Below are 18,486 nucleotides of genomic sequence, written 5' to 3'. Positions count from 1 at the left end.
ATGTCTAAAAAAAGGAGGTACAGTGATGGTGGACTGGTTGGTGAGGTTATTTAATGTTTGTTTAAGAGAGGGTAGAGTGCTGGAGGACTGGAGGAGTGCCTGTATAGTTCCACTCTACAAAGGAAAAGGGGACAAGTGTTAGTGTAGTAGTTTCAGAGGGATTACCTTATTAAGTAGTTGGGACGGCTTATGGGAGGATCTTGACGCAGAGGATTAGGAAAGGAACAGAGGGAGTAATTGGTGAGGAACAGTGTGGATTTAGGACAGGTAGAGGTTGCGTAGATCAGATTTTTGTGGCAAGACATATATGTGAGAAAGCTATAGGAAAAGATAAGGATGTATTTTGGGCTTTTATGAATCTGGAAAAGGCTTATGAGAGGGTAAACAGGAAGGCACCGTAGGAGGTTTTGCAGATATACAGGATAGGAGGAAAGCCTCTAGGAGCTGTCAAGAGTTGTTACAAGAGTAGTAGAGCTTGTTTCAGGATTAGAAATGGAGAGAGTGAGTGGTTTGAAGTAAAGGTGGGACTTCGTCAGGGATGTGTTATGTTGCCCTAGCTGTTCAACTTATACATGGATAGGGTGGTGCGAGAGGTAAATGCAAGGGCGGTGAGTCAGGGATTGCAGATGGTTAAAGAAAATGGAGAAAAGTGGGAGGTGCGCCAGCTGTTGTTTGTGGACGACACTGCGCTTATAGCAGGATCAGAGGAGGAATTGAGGAAGTTAGTGACAGAGCTTGGGAAAGTGTGTGAAAGAAGAAAGTTAAAGATAAATGTGGGTAAAAGTAAGGTGATGAGATGTACGAGGAGTGAAAGTGGCAGCAGACTGTAAGTGAGCATAAGAACATAAGAATGAAGGAGACTGCAAGAGACCATAAGGCCTACACTAGACAGCTCCATATCCATCACCACCTGTCATCCCCATCCATAAAGTTGTCTAATCGTTTCCTAAAACAACTGATAGTTTCAGCACTTACTATGTGGTCACGAAGTTTATTCCATTCGTCGACCACCCTATTAGTAAACCAATTCTTGCCTAATTCCTTCTTAAATCTAAGTTTGTCCAGTTTATAACCATTATTGCAAGTCCTGCCCTGTTGTTTTATTATGACCTTGTTTGCATCACCCTTGTTAAATCCTTTGATCCACTTGAACACCTTTATTAGATCACCCTATACTCTGCGTCTTTCCAAGGAGTGTAAGTTAAGGTGCCTAAGCCTCTCTTCATAAGGCAAATTTCTGAGTCCATGTATCATTTTGGTCATTCTTCACTGTACTGATTCTAGTGAATTGATGTCCATTCTGTAGGACGGAGACCAAAACTGTACTGCATAGTCAAGGAGGGGCCTAACTATCATTAGATAGAGTTTAATAATTACCTCTGCACTTCTATTCGTTACCATCCTAGCAATGAAACCTAATGCTCTGTTAGCTTTATTCCAGGCACTAATGCACTGTTTCCTTGTTTTAAGGTCCAGACTCACTAGAGCTTCAAAGTCTCTCTCGCACTCAGTTTTCTCTAAAAGCGTGTTATCTAAGCTGTATTTATTTTCGGGGTTGTGTAGCCCTATGTTTAACATGCTACACTTAGAGATATTGAAGTTCATTTACCATTTCACCGACCATGTGAACAATTTGTTAAGATCATCCTGCAGAATCTCTGCATCGTCTCCTGACCTAATTAGGCGTACTATTTTAGTGTCATCTAAAAACTTACTAACATCAGTGGCGTAGCTAAGGGGGGGCGGTAGGGGCGGTCCGCCCCGGGCAGCACTTTTTGAGGGGCGGCATTTTTGGTCCTTGTATGATTGATATAAAATTACATTAATCAGTCTCTCATAGATGTCAGTTTTTTCTATGTTATTAAACATAGAAGTGAACATTAAGGGAGAGCGACTGGAGGAAGTGGATAGTTTTAGATACTTGGGTGCAAGTGTAGCAGGAAAAGGTGGAGTGAAGGTGGAGGTAGAATGTAGATTGAGAGAAGCGAGTAAATGCCTTGGTGGTTTAAAGAGTGTAATGAGAAATAGACATTTGGGAATGGATGCGAAGAGGAGAACCGTATGAAGGAGTGATTGTGCCAACAGCATTGTATGGGGCAGAAACGTGGAACATAAGAGAAGAAGAGAGAAGGAGTTTGAATGTGTTTGAGATGAGGTGTCTGAGAAGTATGGTGGGGGTTACTAGGCTAGATAGAGTGAGAAATGAGGAGGTGAGGAGGAGAACAGGGGTGAAAAAGGATTTGGGAGATAGGGTTGATGAAAGAATATTAGGATGGTTTGGACACATGGAAAGAATGAGTGAAGAAAGACTAGTAAAAGAGGTATGGAAGGCAGATGTGGAGGGAGTGAACATGAGGGGACGTCCTAGGATGAGGTGGATGGATGGGGTGAAGGGGGCTTTGGGGAAGAGGGGAATGTCTGTTGAGGAAGGAAGGGAGAGGACGGAAGACAGAGGTGAGTGGAGAATGGTTGTATATGGATGATGTTGTGACTGCATGAGGAGGAATGGGCGGGGGGGTGGGGGGTGGGGTAGTATGTGTGAGTAAATTTTGACGCAGCCCGAAGGGATTTCTCCCCGTCCTCTCCTTATATGCAAAGGGGGACGGAGAGGGGGGGTCGCCGATTAAATGAAGCGGCCTTGCTGTGGATGTACTGTGTCTTGCGACACTGCTTCTGACCCAGGGCGGTGGGCAGGGTGCAGGGATGACCCGTCATCCAGGAGGTGCTCAGATGAGAGGAAGGGTGGGAGGGGTGTGGAGTGTATTTAGGGATGAAATGGGTGGGAGTGTTTTTATGCCTTTCCCTTTTTGGCTACCTCCCTTGGAAGGGGGAAAAAGCCTTGGTATATGTATGTATGTATGTATTAAACATAATAAAGCGTGACAGTTTGCAAGCGTGTTAACACACACACACACATATATATATATATATATATATATATATATATATCCTTTAAGAAGTTAATGTGCATTTGTAATTATCTTTGTTATCTGAGGCCTTATATACTTTAGTGTAAAATGATAGAAGATTAGTCACACATGACTTACCCTTGGACAAACCATGCTGTGAATCACGAATTAAATTATGTCTTTCAATGTGTTCTCTGAGTCTATTTACTATTACTGATTCAAGCATTTTTCCTATAACCGATGTCAAACTGATTGGCCTGTAGTTACATATAGACGATTTATCTCCCTTCTTAAAAACAGGAACAACGTTTGCTTTCCTCCAAGCAGTAGGCACAAAACCAATGTCCACTGATTTATTAGATATTTCAGTTAACTGTTCAGTGATTTCAAATTTACACTCCTTTAGCATTCTAGGAAAAATTTCATCAGGACCCGGGGATTTTGTAGCTTTAAATCTTTCAATCAGCTTGACTACTAATGCTGATATTATTAGGTAAAGCGGCTGGAGGAAGTGGATAGTTTTAGATACTTGGGTGCGAATGTGGCAGGAAAGGGAGGAGTGGAGGTGGAGGTAGAATGTAGATTGAGAGAAGCGAGTAAGTGCCTTGGTGGATTAAAAAGTGTAATGAGAAATAGACATTTGGGAATGGATGCTAAGAGGAGATTGTATGAAGGAGTGATTGTGCCAACAGCACTGTATGGGGCAGAAACATGGAACATAAGAGAGGAAGAGAGAAGGAGTTTGAATGTGTTTGAGATGAGGTGTCTGAGAAGTATGATAGGGGTTACTAGGCTAGATAGAGTGAGAAATGAGGAGGTGAGGAGGAGAACAGGGGTAAGGGAGTTGGGAGATAGGGTTGATGAAAGAGTATTAGAATGGTATGGACACATGGAAAGAATGAGTGAAGAAAGACAGATGCTAACATTAATTTGTAATAGTAGCTTACCCACTCTAAAAAACTCCTCTGTCAGGATTTATTCCTGACAACCATGCCTATAAGATTAAATAGCAAATTCTCCAGAGGGTTGAGTATACCATAATAGGCCTGACGAGCATTGTAGCAATATACATACATGTACCAAAGGCTTTTTTCCCCCCTTACACGGTGGTAGCCTATAGTTTTATATTGGATGGACCAATGATAGGAGCCTGTATGAAGTGATTTTTGGATCATCTTTTTGCACTTCCTCAAATCCAATAAATGCCTTCCTCATTATCTTGAGGTGAAGCTCTGATGACTGGGCTCAAGATCTCTCTTCATCAGGGTATGTTTCCCCATTTTTTTTACATAAAGAGATCTGACAGAGTGATGTATTCTCTTCTATTTGTCCTACTAGCTGGTAACATAATATTATACTCTCACTAGTACAACACAGACAGCAATTCAATATTTCTTCATAAAAGGATTCATGGGAGGGTTTGAGGGACAGTGCTAACCACTATGGGGCCATGGGTTTCCAGATATTGAAACTCTTAGCAATAGTGATTATTCTTTTTGTATTGGAATGTGTTATTATTACACCAACATTTGTCTGGCTATTAGTTTTCAAGAAATGTTTTCATCACATTTCTTTCAGGTGAGTTCCAAGAAGCGGAAAAAGAAGGTGGACCAAGATATTGAAGACCTTATTAAACGAAAAAAGAAAAGGGATCTAATACCAGAGCATATTACAGCAACATTTTCAGATATGGCTGGCATTGAGAAGTTAAAGGATGTAAGTCTCATTTTTTGTATCTACAAGGTATTGTCCCATGGTCTCTCTTGCAGAATACCTGTGGCCTTACAAAAGAATTGATAATCATTTTTAATGTATTCAAGTTATCCTCCTTACCTCACCCAACCTCTCCCAACCCATTTCATACCTAGCTCAACCTCTCTCAACCATTTTCATACCTAACTCAACCTCTCCTAACCCTATTTATTCCTCACTCAACCTCTCTCAGCCTGTCCCAAACCCCACCCAACCCTTTTTTTATACCTCTTCCAAACCTTTCCTAACCTCTCTCAACCCTTGTCATACCTCTCTCAACCTATTGTAACCCCATTTCATACCTCTTCCAACTGTGTCATACTTCATCCAACCGTCCTAACCCCTTTTTATATCTCCCCCAAATCTTATCATTCCTCTCTCAACATCTCCCAACCCTTTTCATACCTCTCCCAACCATACACTTATTTCTCCCAAACACTTTTCATATCTCTCTGAGCCTCTCCCAACCATGTCCCATACCTCTCTGAATCTGTTCCAACCATTTCATACCTCTCCCAAGACTTCCCAACAATTTTATACCTCTCACAACCCTGTTCATATATCTCCCAACTATTCTGAGCCTCTCCCAACCATTTCATACCTCTCTCAAGACTTCCCAACAATTTTATACCTCTCACAACCCTTTCATATATCTTCCAACTATTCTGAGCCTCTCCCAACCTTTGTCATACCTTTCCCAACTATTTCCAAACTTCTCCCATCCTTTCCCAACCTCTCCTAACATTGTCATACTTCTCTCAGACCTCTCCCAACCCATGTTCCAACTCTATTCGTACCTTGCTCAACCATTGTTTTACCTCTCCCAACCTCTCCAAATCCTTTTTATACCTCTCTAAATGCATGCTATACCTCTCGACCTTCTTCAACTTGACCCAAACACATAACCTCTCCTAACTGTTTCATCCCTCTGTTAAACTCTCCCAAACCTTTTTATACACCTCTCAACTCCTAACATATAACTCCTAACATATAACTAATAATAAATGAAAATCAGACAGACAAATTATAACAAAACAAAAACAAATAATATAACATAAATTATAATAATTACAGCATCTTACTTAGGTATTTATCTAAATGATTCTTAAAGCTTCGAACTGAACTACATTGCACTACCTGTGCAGGAAGTTTATTCCATTCATTAACTACACGGTTGGCAAAGTTGTTTCTACCTACTTCCAAATTGAATCTATTTCCGGACAGTTTGAGACCATTGTTTCTTGTCTGATTCTCATTCAATGTGAAAATTTGGTCACTTTTGATGTTGTCAATTCCCTTTAAAATCTTAAAGACCTGTATCAAGTCACCTCTGAGTCTACGCTTTTTTAGGGAAAACAGATTCATGTGCTTAAGTCGATTTTTGTATGATTTATTTTTGATATTTGGAATCAGTTTTGTGGCTCGCCGTTGTACTTTTTCCAGTCTGTCAATGTCTTTAATGAGATTCGGTGACCATACGGAAACAGCATATTCCAAATGTGGACGAACTAACGATTTATATAGCTTGTTAATGAGTGATGGACTTTTGAAATCAAAAGATCGCGCAATCAATCCCAGAATCTTATTTGCTTTCTCAGAGGCTGAAATACACTGCTTGGATGATTTGAGGTCGTTACTGATAATTACGCCGAGATCTTTTTCACTATCCACTTTTGTTAACGAATTTCCAAATAACTTGTAATCGTACTTGCTGTTATTTTTACCTATGTGCATTACCTTGCATTTACTTGTGTTAAATTTCATTAGCCACTTTTCAGACCATTGCTGTAATTTATCTAAATCTTCTTGAATATCTAATTGGTTTGAGTGATCATTTGCCACTCCACACAGTTTTGTATCATCAGCAAATTTGGAAACAGTAGATTTTAGTCCATGGTCTATATCATTTATATATACTATGAATAGAAGTGGCCCAAGAACGGAACCCTGAGGAACTCCACTTGCAACACTTTTCCATCCAGAAGTTTTTCCATTTAAAACAACTCTCTGTTTTCGACCTTTCAACCAATTACTAGTCCAACCTAATAGGCTACCACTTATTCCATGCAAAGCTAATTTAGTAAGTAGTCTTTCGTGTGGGACGGTATCAAAAGCTTTTGCAAAGTCTAGATATATTAAATCTATATTGTTTCTTTTGTCATAATTCGAGACAACTGTGTTGTAGAATTCGAGTAAGTTAGTCACGCAAGAACGTTTCCGTCTGAAACCATGTTGGCTATCATGTGTCCAAACCATCCTAATACTCTTTCATCAACCCTATCTCCCAACTCCCTTTCCACCCCCGTTCTCCTCCTCACCTCCTCATTTCTCACTCTATCTAGCATAGTAATCCCCATCATACTTCTCAGACACCTCATCTCAAACACATTCAAACTCCTTCTCTCTTCCTCTCTTATGTTCCATGTTTCTGCCCCATACAGTGCTGTTGGCACAATCACTCCTTCATACAGTCTCCTCTTAGCATCCATTCCCAAATGTCTATTCCTCATTACACTCTTCAATCCACCAAGGCATTTACTCGCTTCTCTCAATCTACATTCTACCTCCACCTTCACTCCACCTTTTCCTGCCACATTTGCACCCAAGTATCTAAAACTATCTACTTCCTCCAGTCGCTCTCCCTTAATGCTCACTTCCAGTCTACTGCCACTTTCACCCCTTGTACATCTCATCACCTTACTTTTACCCACATTTATCTTTAGCTTTCTTCTATCACATACTCTCCCAAACTCTGTCACCAACTTCCTCAGTCCCTCCTACGATCCTGCCACAAGCGCAGTGTCGTCCGCAAACAACAGCTGGCTCACCTCCCACTTTTCTTCATTTTCTTTAACCATCTCCAATCCCTGACCCACTACCCTTGCATTTACCTCTCGCACTACCCCATCCATATATAAGTTGAACAGCCAGGGCGACATAACGCATCCTAGACGAAGTCCCATCTTTACCTCAAACCACTCACTCTCTCCATTTCTAATCCTGACACAAGCTCTACTACTCTCATAAAAACTCTTGACAGCTCTTAGAAGCTTTCCTCCTATCCCGTATATCTGCATAACCTCCCACAGTGCCTTTCTGTCTATCCTATCGTAAGCCTTTTCCAGATCCATAAAAGCCCAAAAAACATCCTTCCCCTTTCCTAAACCCTTTCTCACATATCTGTCTTACCACAAAGATCTGATCTACACAACCTCTACCCATCCTAAATCCACACTTTTCCTCACCAATTACTCCCTCTGTTCCTCTCCTAATCCTCTTAATCAAGATCCTCCCATAAGCCTTCCCAACTACACTTAACAAGCTAATCCCTCTGAAACTACTACATTCACACTTGTCCCCTTTTCCCTTGTAAAGTGGAACTATACAGGCACTCCTCCAGTCCTCCGGCACTCTACCCTCTCTCCAGCAAACATTAAATAACCTCACCAGCCAGTCCATCATCACTGTACCTCCTTTTTTTAGACATTCTGCATGACATCTATCCAGACCAGGTGCCTTACCTGCTTTCATCATCTTAACAACTGCCTTCACTTCATGCTTCCTTATTTCTCCTCTATTTTCCTCACTCATCACGGTCATTTTCTTAGCATTTCCCACTGCAACTATCTTTCCCTCCCTCTCCTTCACATTTAGCAACTCCCTAAAATATTCTGTCCATCTTCCCCCTACTGCCTTCTCTTCCATTATCATCTCTCCATCTGCACCTTTTACCTTTTCTTCTCTACTTGATTTGCCTCCTCTTTCTCTCTTAATTTCTTTCCAAAACATATTTTTATTACTTTCAAAATTTTGTCATACTGTTACCCCACTTCACATCTGCTCTCCTCTTTGCCTCCTTTACCTTTTGCTTTACTTCTCTTTTCTTTTCTTTGTACCTCTCTTATGACTCCCTCATCCTATTTTGTAACCAATATGTGAAAGCTCGCTTCTTCTCTTCTACAACCGTCTTTGTTTCCTCATCCCACCCTTCCTTCGATTTCCTCCTGTCCTTCTTGTTCCACACATCATCCTTGCACACTTTGTGACTCCCTCCTTGAACCATCCCCATTTCCTCCACACCTAGCTCTACTCTATCCTTCACTCCCTCCCACTCCTCCTTCAGCTTCTTCTTGTACTCCTTCCACTTTTCCTTTTCATTTAAAGAGTTCACTCTAAGCACCTCCCTACCTTTTGTCCCTTTCCTCTTTCTCCATCTATCCTCCACTCTCAACTTACCTTCCACCAAAAAATGATCTGATATTCCCCCACCCTCTCCCCTTAGCACATGTACATCCTTAACTTTTCCTATCATAATCCTATTTACCACTACATAATCCATTAACGCTCTATCTACCACCCTTCCATCCACCACCCTCTCCCATATGCTTGACTTTCTTCCAAAACACTGTATTTGCTATCATCAACTATCTAGACACATTTCCACCATCAATTCTCCACTACGATTCTTTCCTGGAACTCCATATTTCCCAATGACTCCTTCAATTGGACCATTTCCTACCCTAGCATTAAGGTCTCCCAGTACTATCACATTGACATTTCTCCCTAAATCCTCTATGCACTCATTTAAATCTATCCAAAGGCCTCCCTTTCCTCTATACTCTTCTCACTGCCAGGCCCATATGCACTTACAAAGACCCACATCTCCTTTCCCAGTTTCACCTTCATCCACATTATCCTTGAGGAAACCTCCTTCCACTCCATTACACGTTTACCTATCTCTTCACTTACTAGAATAGCCACCCCTTCCCTCCCTTTCCCTCCCTTTCCCTCTCTTCACTCCTGATAACCTCCCACTTACACTCCCAAACTTACACTCACCCTTCCCTTTCAACTTAGTTTCACTCAAAGCCAACACATCCATCTTTCTTCTCACAAACATACTACCTATCTCTTCCCTTTTACTCTCATCTGTACCACATCCACACACATTAAAAGACCCAAACCTTAGGGTGTTGGTCGGAAAACTCCCAGACTCTTATGCCTTTACTTTTCGTTTAGGAATGTCCCCTGTGGGGCTACAAGGAGAAAGATGCCTAGTCCCATTCCCCGTCCCTTTCTTCTCGCCTCTTACGATCCAAGTGGAAATACTTGGTGGCAGTATTCTTTTCCCCCACCACAGGGAAATACAACTGGGTAAATACTAAGGACGAGCTGATTGCCAGGATCAAACTGGTGTTCAGGCGTCTCTCAAAGGACATCATGAAGGCTTTGTGCTGTAGGTTCAGGTCCTGCCTGGAAGATGTGGTTGAGGCTCAGGGTGGCTTCCTTGAGTGAGCTGTATTTGGCAAAAGATCCCCTAAGAGATGTACCTTGAATTTTGAGAAAACATAAACTTTTGGCCAAGATATGACATTTTCCATAAAGTTGTCAAATTTATCCTGAACACCCTGTATAATGAAGCTGTGGGGGTAAACTAGCTTCAACCATTGGGCCCTGTTGTGCAAGTGCTGTGATGGGGATGACACAAAAGGAGCCACAAAAGAGATAGCAAATAGGTTTTGGAGGTCAGGAATGTGTGTATGCTTTGACTTGGTCACCACCTCATAGAGGAGAAAGGGCTTTTTAATATGCCTGCATTTTTATATCATTATGACGCCTGAGCATTGCGCGTCATCCTGCTAATTTCAGAGAGCCTACACACAGAGCGTCTTTGTGCGTCATTTATGACGACCGTCGAAAAAGACGCTCGTTTTTAGATAACTATACTCGCAAACGTTGTCCTACACACGCAGCGTTAAAATGACGGTCGTCATTATGGCGCCTTAGCGTTGCGCGTCATCCTGCTAATTTGATGCGCAATGCTCAGGCGCCATAATGACAACCGTCATTTTAATGCTGCATGTGTAGGACAATGTTTGCGAGTATAGTTATTGAAATTAGCAGGATGACGCGCAACGCTCAGGTGCCATAATGACGACCGTCATTTTAATGCTGCGTGTATTTACCTAGTTGTATTTACCTAGTTGTATTTTGCGGGAAGGGGAGCTATGCTCGTGATGTCCCGCCTTTGTATCTTGCAGTGTCTAGTTTGTTTTTAAACTCATGAATGGTTTTTGCGCATACTATTCCATTGTCCATTTTGTTCCAAGTGTCCAAAACTCTATGAGGAAAACTGTTTTTCTTCAGTTCTCTTCTATAGCTATGTTTTTTAATTTTCTTTCCATGTCCTCTTGTGTTTCTTTTGTCCCAGTTAAGTAAGTTCTCACTATCGAGTACCTCTGTGCCTTTCATGATTCTGTAGATGGTCAATAGGTCACCTCTCTCTCTTCTTTGCTCCAGTGTCGGTAACTCCAGTTTAGCCAATCTCTCCTCGTATGATAGGTTTGCAAGTGCAGGTGCCATTTTTGTAGCTGCTCTTTGGATTCTTTCTATTTTCTTTATATTCTTTTTGGTACTGGGGGACCACAATGTCGCTGCATACTCTAATCTAGGCCTTATCAATGTAACCAATATTTTTTTCATCATGTCTTCGTCCAAGTATGTAAACGCCACTTTTATTGATCTTAGCAAGTTGTAAGTCTCCCCGACAATTTTGTTAATCTGTATATCATAGGACAAGTCGTTCGTGATAATTACTCCCAAATCTTTTTCGGATCCTACTTTCTTTACTTCTTTGGTTCCAATTGTATATTTTCCTGATATTCTGTTTTTGCTTTTTCCAAACTCCATTATGCTACACTTCTTAGTATTAAAGTCCACTTCCCATAGGACTTCCCATAGGACAACGTTTGCGAGTATAGTTATTGAAATTAGCAGGATGACGCGCAACGCTCAGGTGCCATACTGACGACCGTCATTTTAACGCTGCGTGTGTAGGACAACGTTTGCGAGTATAGTTATCTAAAAACGAGCGTCTTTTTCGACGGTCGTCATAAATGACGCACGTCACAAAGACGCTCCGTGTGTAGGCTGCCTAATTGGTGAGGAACATTGTAGGTTTAGGACAGGTAGGGGTTGTGTAGATCAGATTTTTGTGGTAAGACAGATATGTGAAAGCTATAGGAAAAGGTAAGGATGTTTTTTGGGGCTTTTATGGATCTGGAAAAGGCCTATGATAGGTTAGACAGGAAGGCACTGTGGGAGGTATTGCAGATATATGGGATAGGAGGAAAGCTTTTAGGAGTTAAGAGTTTTTACGAGAGTAGTAGAGCATGTACTTTATGCATGGGGGAACGGAGAGGGGGGTCGCCGATTTAATGAAGCGGCCTTGCTGTGGATGTGCTGTGTCTTGCGACACTGCTTCTGACCCAGGGCAGTGCACAAGGTGCAGGGATGACCCATCATCCAGGAGGTGCTAAGATGAGAGGGAGGGTGGAGGGGTGTGGAGTGTATTCAGGGATGGAATGGGTGGGAATGATTTTATGCCTTTTCCTTTTTGGCTCCCTCCCTTGTAAGGGGAAAAAGTCTTGGTATATGTATGTATGTATGTGTAGTAGAGTATGTGTCAAGAATAGAAATGGAGAGAGTGGTTTGGGGTAAAGGTGGGACTTCATCAGGGATGTGCTATGTCATCCTGGCTGTTCAGTTTGTACATGGATGGGGTGGTACAAGAGGTAAATGCAAGCGTGATGGTTCAGGGATTAGAGATGATTAAAGAAAATGGAGAAAAGTTTGAGATGAGCTAGCTGTTGTTTGCAGACAACACTGTGCTTGTAGCAGGATCAAAGGAGGAATTGAGGAAGTTAGTGACAGAGTTTGGGAAAGTGTGAAAGAAGAAAGTTAAAGATAAATGTGGGTAAAAGTAAGGTGATGAGATGTACAAGTGGCAGCAGACTGGAAGTAAGTATTAAGGGAGAGAGACTGGAGGAAGTGGATAGTTTTCGATACTTGGGTGCAAATGTGGCAGGAAAGGGAGGAGTGGAGGTGGGGGTAAAATATAGATTGAGAGAAGCGAGTAAATGCCTTGGTGAATTAAAAAGTGTAATGAGAAATAGACATCTGGGAATGAATGCTATGAAGGAGTAATTGTGCTGACAGCACTGTATGGGAACAGAAACATGGAATATAAGAGAGGAAGAGAGAAGGAGTTTGAGATGAGGTGTCTAAGAAGTATGATACTCGTAGGGGTTACTAGGCTGGATAGAGTGAGAAATGAGGAGGTGAGGAGGAGAACAGGGGTGGAAAGGGAGCTGGGAGATAGGGTCGATGAAAGAGTATTGTGATGGTTTGGAGACACGGAAAGAATGAGTGAAGAAAGACTTGTAAAAGAGGTGTGGAAAGAGGGGACATGAGGGAGTGACCTAGGATGAGATGGATGGATGGGGTAAAAGTGACTTTGGAGAAGAAGAGAATGTCTGTTAAAGAAGGATGGGAGAGGACAGAAGACTGGGGTGAATGGAGAATGGTTGTATATGGATGATGTTGTGATCCATGAGGTGGAATGGGTGGGGGGTGGGGGGACAGGGAATATGTGTGAGAATAATTTGATGCAGCCCGAAGGGATTTCTCCCCATCTTCTCCTTTTCTGCATGAAGGGACGGAGAGAGGGGGGATGCCGATTTAATGAAGCGGCCTTGCTGTGGATGTGCTGTCTTGCGACTCTGCTTCTGACCCAGGGCAGTGGACAAGATACAGGGATGATCCGTCATTCAGGAGGTGCCAATATAAGAGGGAGGGAAGAGGGTGGAGGGGAGTGGAGTGTGATAGGGCTGGAATGGGTGGAATGGTTTTTATGCCTTTTTTTTTTTGCTAACCTTATAAGGGGGGAAAAAGCCTTTGGTATATGTATTTCTATGTTAACATATAATCTTTCACTTGCAGAAAATTGGTGATTTACTTGCCAACCTACACTATCCTGGAGTACTGAAACCTCTACAAAAGAGCATGCTGCTTACTGGACCTACAGGAAGTGGAAAAACAATGTTTGCACAGGCATTGGCTGGGGTAAGGCTACATTATAGCAAACTCTGTTGATCTGTATAGATTTATGTGTGTGTGTGTATATATATATATATATATATATATATATATATATATATACACTGTGTGTGTATTTACTTTTACCTAGTTGTATTTTGTGGGAGAAGAGCTATGCTCTTAGTGACCCGCTGTTGTATCTTTCTGCATCCAGTTCTTTCTTACATATATACAGGAAGGGCAAAATTTTGATAAAGAAATCAATGAAAAAAAAAAAAAAAAAAAAACATTGAAAATAAAACTAAGAACTCAAATGATAGTTGAGGAGGTATTATCGAAAGCGGTTAAACTGGCAAACCGTGAGAAATTTAAACATGGATACAAAAGGAAATGAGTGATGAGGAAAAAGAGAAAGACAAAGCTCTCAGAATTGAAGCCAATGATAGAAATGAGAGGAGAACAGAGAGAAAAATACGAGTTTTTTTGGAGAGTGCTGGACTTGAGAATGAAAAAATGGTACATAAAAAAAATGGGAACTTAAATAAAAAAGAAAAGAAAATAAGAAACCAAAAGTGGCATACACAAATATCGATGGCATGGTCTCTGGAATCAATGAACTAAATGACTAGAAACAGAAAAATCTGACATTATGGGAATAGTAGAGACATAATTGAAAGAACCGCTATCAACAAGCATTATGGGACATGGTCTATACAACCACTGGGGGGTGGGGAAATAGAACAGAAAAGTAGGGAGGACGTGTCATGATATTGGCCAAAAAGGGTCTAAATGTGACAGATTATTGAAGGCCAAGGCAATGTAGAATTAACTATGATCAAAATTGCTAACAAAAAGATGAAAAGCAGAATTTGTAGCAGTGTACATACCACCAAAAACACCTGTGGTCGGACAGTGAACATTCCAAATTATTGGAAGACACAATGATTCTGCTAAACAAGTTACTGTATGGAAATTGAGGTTTAATAATTTCATGGAAAGTTTAAGAACTTACTGGTCACAATTTTGTGCCGGGTTGGGTTCTCAAACATTGGTAAGTTTGAATTAAGGATCTTGAAGGCCTTCTGAACCAAAGCTATGATCCCTTGGGTAGAGGTTTCCAAAAAAGAGGTGCTTCTTTGTCCTGAGCTCAGGGTAATCTTAACTGTTGCGACATTAGTACGCACAGTGTTCTTGATGAAAGAGTATAAGGATGGTTTGGACACATGGAAAGAATGAGTGAAGAAAGATTAGTAAAAGAAGTGTGGAAGGCGGAGGTGGAAGGAGTGAATATGAGGGGGCATCCTAGTATGAGATGGATGGATGGGGTGAAAGGGGCTTTACAAAAGAGAGGAATGTCTGTGGAGGAAGGATGGGAGAGGACAGAAGATAAAGGTGAATGGAGAAGGGTTGTGTATAGATGAGGGTGTGATGCATGAGGGGGAGTGGGTGGGAGATGGGTGGTGAGGAAGTATGTATGAGAAAAAAAATTTGATGCAGCCCGAAGGGATTCCTCCCTGTCCTCTCCTTTTCTGCATGAGGGGACGGATAGTGGTGGTCGCCAAATTTATGAAGCGGCCTTATTGTGGATGTGCTGTGTCTTGCGACACTGCCTTTGACCCAGGGCAGTGGACAGGATGCAGGGATGGCACATCATCCAGGAGGTGCCAAGATAGGAGGGAGAGAGGAGGGTGGAGGGAAGTGGAATATATAGGAAATGAAATGGGTGGGAGTGATTTCTATGCCTTTTTCTTTTTGGCTACCCCCCGTGTAAGGGGGAAAAAGCCGTTGGTTCATGTATTTATGTATGTAAATACCCATACACACACACTATAGAGCTTCCAAACTGTCAACATATCCTCACTTGAGCTCCATAGATTGTTGAAGACGAAAATTCTTAATAGTACAAGGAAAACAGGAGGCCTGGTTAGTATTGAATGGGAGGATAAGCAGTTATGGTTATCCAAAATTATTTCTCTGCAGTGTTAGTGATTTAACAAGAGAAAATGCAAGAAAATAAAAACGATGATTTCGAGACAGATGTCATCTTGAAAGCAGGGACATCAAGGGGCACTACACCAAAGTACATTGTTAACAGAATGATGAAAACACCAGCAGCAAGATTTAATTGTATAACGAAGACTCCTTTTCCGGTTTTAGTAAGTACGAAAAAAACAATTTAAGTCGAATCGTAGACATGGAAAGGGAAATGAGTAACAATAGAAAATGGTAAGAGAATGAATCCACTGAATTAAGGAAAGAGATTGTAGAATGAAATATCCAATCTCAAGAAATCACACCCTGAACTTGGGAATGAACTGACAATAAAAAATAATATACATACATATACCAAAGGCTTTTTCCCCCTACATGGGGGGTAGCCAAAAAGAAAAAGGCATAGAAACCACTCCCACCCATTCCATTTCCTATATATTCCACTCCCCTCCTACCAATAGTGAGAAATTAAAAAAAAGAGGTAAATAACAAAGTACAAGAATTGACTGAAAAAATTGAAGAAAACTTAAGTGAAGAAAGTATGCAAAAGATTAACCACTTCCATACGGTGCCGCCTACGTAGGCGACATGAGGAGCAAGTAGGTACTCCCTGATGCCGAAGTCGCCATCTCGATTATATTTATTGTAGTTGTACCTACGTAATTTTCATTCTCTCTAAACTGGCTTCATCAGTTTTCTATGGTTATCAAAATACATGGGTGAAAGAGAATGGACAATTTAGCACAACTTTATTTTTTATAATGCAATTATTATTTCGAGACATCGCACGTCGGGCAGCTAATGCTGCCAGACGTGCGATGTGCCCCGGAGTGAAGAGGTTAAGAAATGGAGTGAAAACAGAGAAAATTAAGAAATTGCCTTTAAAAAAGTAGTATAACAGATGCAGGAAAATGCAATAGATACAATCATTCAAGTAATTAAAGAAAAGGCAAATTGGGTTAGAGATACTGTGGATAGAAAAAAAATGTATAGTGGTATGTGGACTAAGGGAAAAACATGGTTTGGTGAGGTACATGAGAGAAAAAGAAGAAAAAGAAATAGCAATATCAGTTCTAAAAGAAATACAAGGTGGTGACCTGGAAGTAGAGAAAGATATAGAAGTGTATAGAATGAGACAATATTCTAAGGAAAGAAATCGGCCACTAAAATTGAAACTAAGATCTCAATTGGTAGTGACAATAGAAAAAGCAAAGAGTGAACATTACAACATTATAAGGATAAAAAGAGAGATGAGTGTTGAGGAAATAGAAAAAGAGAAAATACTAAAAGGTGAAACTAAAGAAAAAATGCAAAGAGAACGGAGACTGAAAGCAAGGAGTTCTATTGGAGGGCCTTAGATATGAGACTGAGAAAATGGTACATCAGAGTGATTGAAACAAAACCAGAAAATAAGATAGAGAAAGAAAAAATTAAAAGTGGCCTATACTAACATTGATGGATTAATCTCAGGATTGAATGAAGTAAAGGATTACCTGTCAGATGTAAAACCAGACATAATGGGATTTGTGGAGACAAAATTAAGAGGCCCAATACCACCTAATAGTGTTGGACATGGGTTACACAATCATTGGAATAAAAACAGAAGAGAGAAAGAAAAAAAATTAAGGTGGCCTATACTAACATTGATGGATTAATCTCAGGATTGAATGGACTAAATGATTACCTGTCAGAAGAAAAACCTGCCATAATGGGAATTGTGGAGATAAAATTAAGGTCCAATACCACCTAATAGTGTTGGACTTGGGTTATACAATTACTGGAATAAAAACAGAAGCAAGAAACAAGGAGGAGTAATAAAGTTCTTGGCCAAGAAAAACTTGAATGTGATGAAGGTTACTGAGGGTAAAAACAATGTAGAAATGGTCATGATAAAAGTCGAAGACAGAGACATGAAAAGTAGAAAATTTGTGGTGACTTACGTGCCCCCAAAAATGGGCTCTTGAAAAAAAAAAACGAGCATTCAAAAATGTTAGAGGATACAAGGCATTCATTAAAAGAGATACTAAAGGGCGGAGGTAACCTGGTACTTATGGGGGATTTTAACTGCAGAGAAATCTGTTGGGAGGAGATGACAGTGAAGGGCAGAGAGGACCTATGGGGAAATGTATTATTGGATATGACCATGGAACATACAGAGGGTCAATGAAAATACCAGATACAGAAGCAATGAACAACCGTCGAGACTAGATTTAATGTTTACAACAGAACCCAAAATTGTAGATAAAATTGAATACAATATACCATTTGGAAAGAGTGACCACATACTAATAGAAACTGAACTAAAAGAAGAAATATATATGGAGAGTAATGAAAAGTACAGAAAAGGAAGATTGATGTACAACAAAACCAAAGAAATTCTTTCAAAATGCAAATTGGGAAAATTTTTACATTGAAGAGACAAAAGTGGAAGATAAGTGGGCAATCTTGATGGAAATCTATAATGAAGGAGTGAATAGATATGTACCAAGACAAAAACTAGAGAGGGTGTGCATTAAATGCTGGTTCAACAGAAGATGCAGTGAGGCAAAAGAGACAAAGCTTGGAAAAGATGGCAAAAAGATAAAAACCTGGAAAGTAGCAAATATATATAAACTATATAAATGAATATGTAAAAGTGTGCACAGAGGAAAAAAAGAAACTATGAAAAAGACATCAAAGAAAAATGTAAGGATCAACCCAAACTATTCTATAGATATGTGAATGGTAAACTTGAAAACAAACAGGAAATGGTGAAACTACACCAAGGAAATACAGAATACACAGAAGATATAGAAATGAACAATCACTTCATCAGTTTTCACCAGAGAAAAAGTACAGCATTGGGACGAAGGAAGTGAAGTGCGGTCTCCCCCAATGAGGGAAATAGTAATAACACAAAAAGAAATAATGGAGCAATTAACGAACCTTGACATTGGGAAATCGCACAGCCCAGGTG

The 18,486-nt window shown here is 40.6% G+C and overlaps 1 protein-coding gene across 5 annotated transcripts in view; it reads left to right on the top strand.

Moving 5' to 3' along the window:
- LOC143022121 (nuclear valosin-containing protein-like) overlaps nucleotides 1–18,486 on the top strand; it is a 170,363-nt gene that overhangs the window by 47,735 nt on the left and 104,142 nt on the right. For 4 of the 5 annotated variants that reach the window (XM_076180130.1, XM_076180134.1, XM_076180132.1 and 1 more), the window contains 2 exons: nucleotides 4,488–4,625; nucleotides 13,443–13,565. In XM_076180130.1, coding sequence (XP_076036245.1) covers nucleotides 4,488–4,625; nucleotides 13,443–13,565 — 261 coding nt within the window. The remainder of the gene's footprint in view (nucleotides 1–4,487; nucleotides 4,626–13,442; nucleotides 13,566–18,486) is intronic. The other variant, XM_076180131.1, reaches the window with a different exon arrangement.

Source organism: Oratosquilla oratoria, chromosome 43, assembly GCF_046742065.1.
Source record: "Oratosquilla oratoria isolate Oo_2021 chromosome 43, ASM4674206v1, whole genome shotgun sequence".
In the NCBI taxonomy this organism is placed as follows: Eukaryota; Metazoa; Arthropoda; class Malacostraca; order Stomatopoda; family Squillidae; genus Oratosquilla; species Oratosquilla oratoria.
Note: the sequence above shows the minus strand (reverse complement) of the source record. Positions and strands in the feature narration are given on the sequence as shown.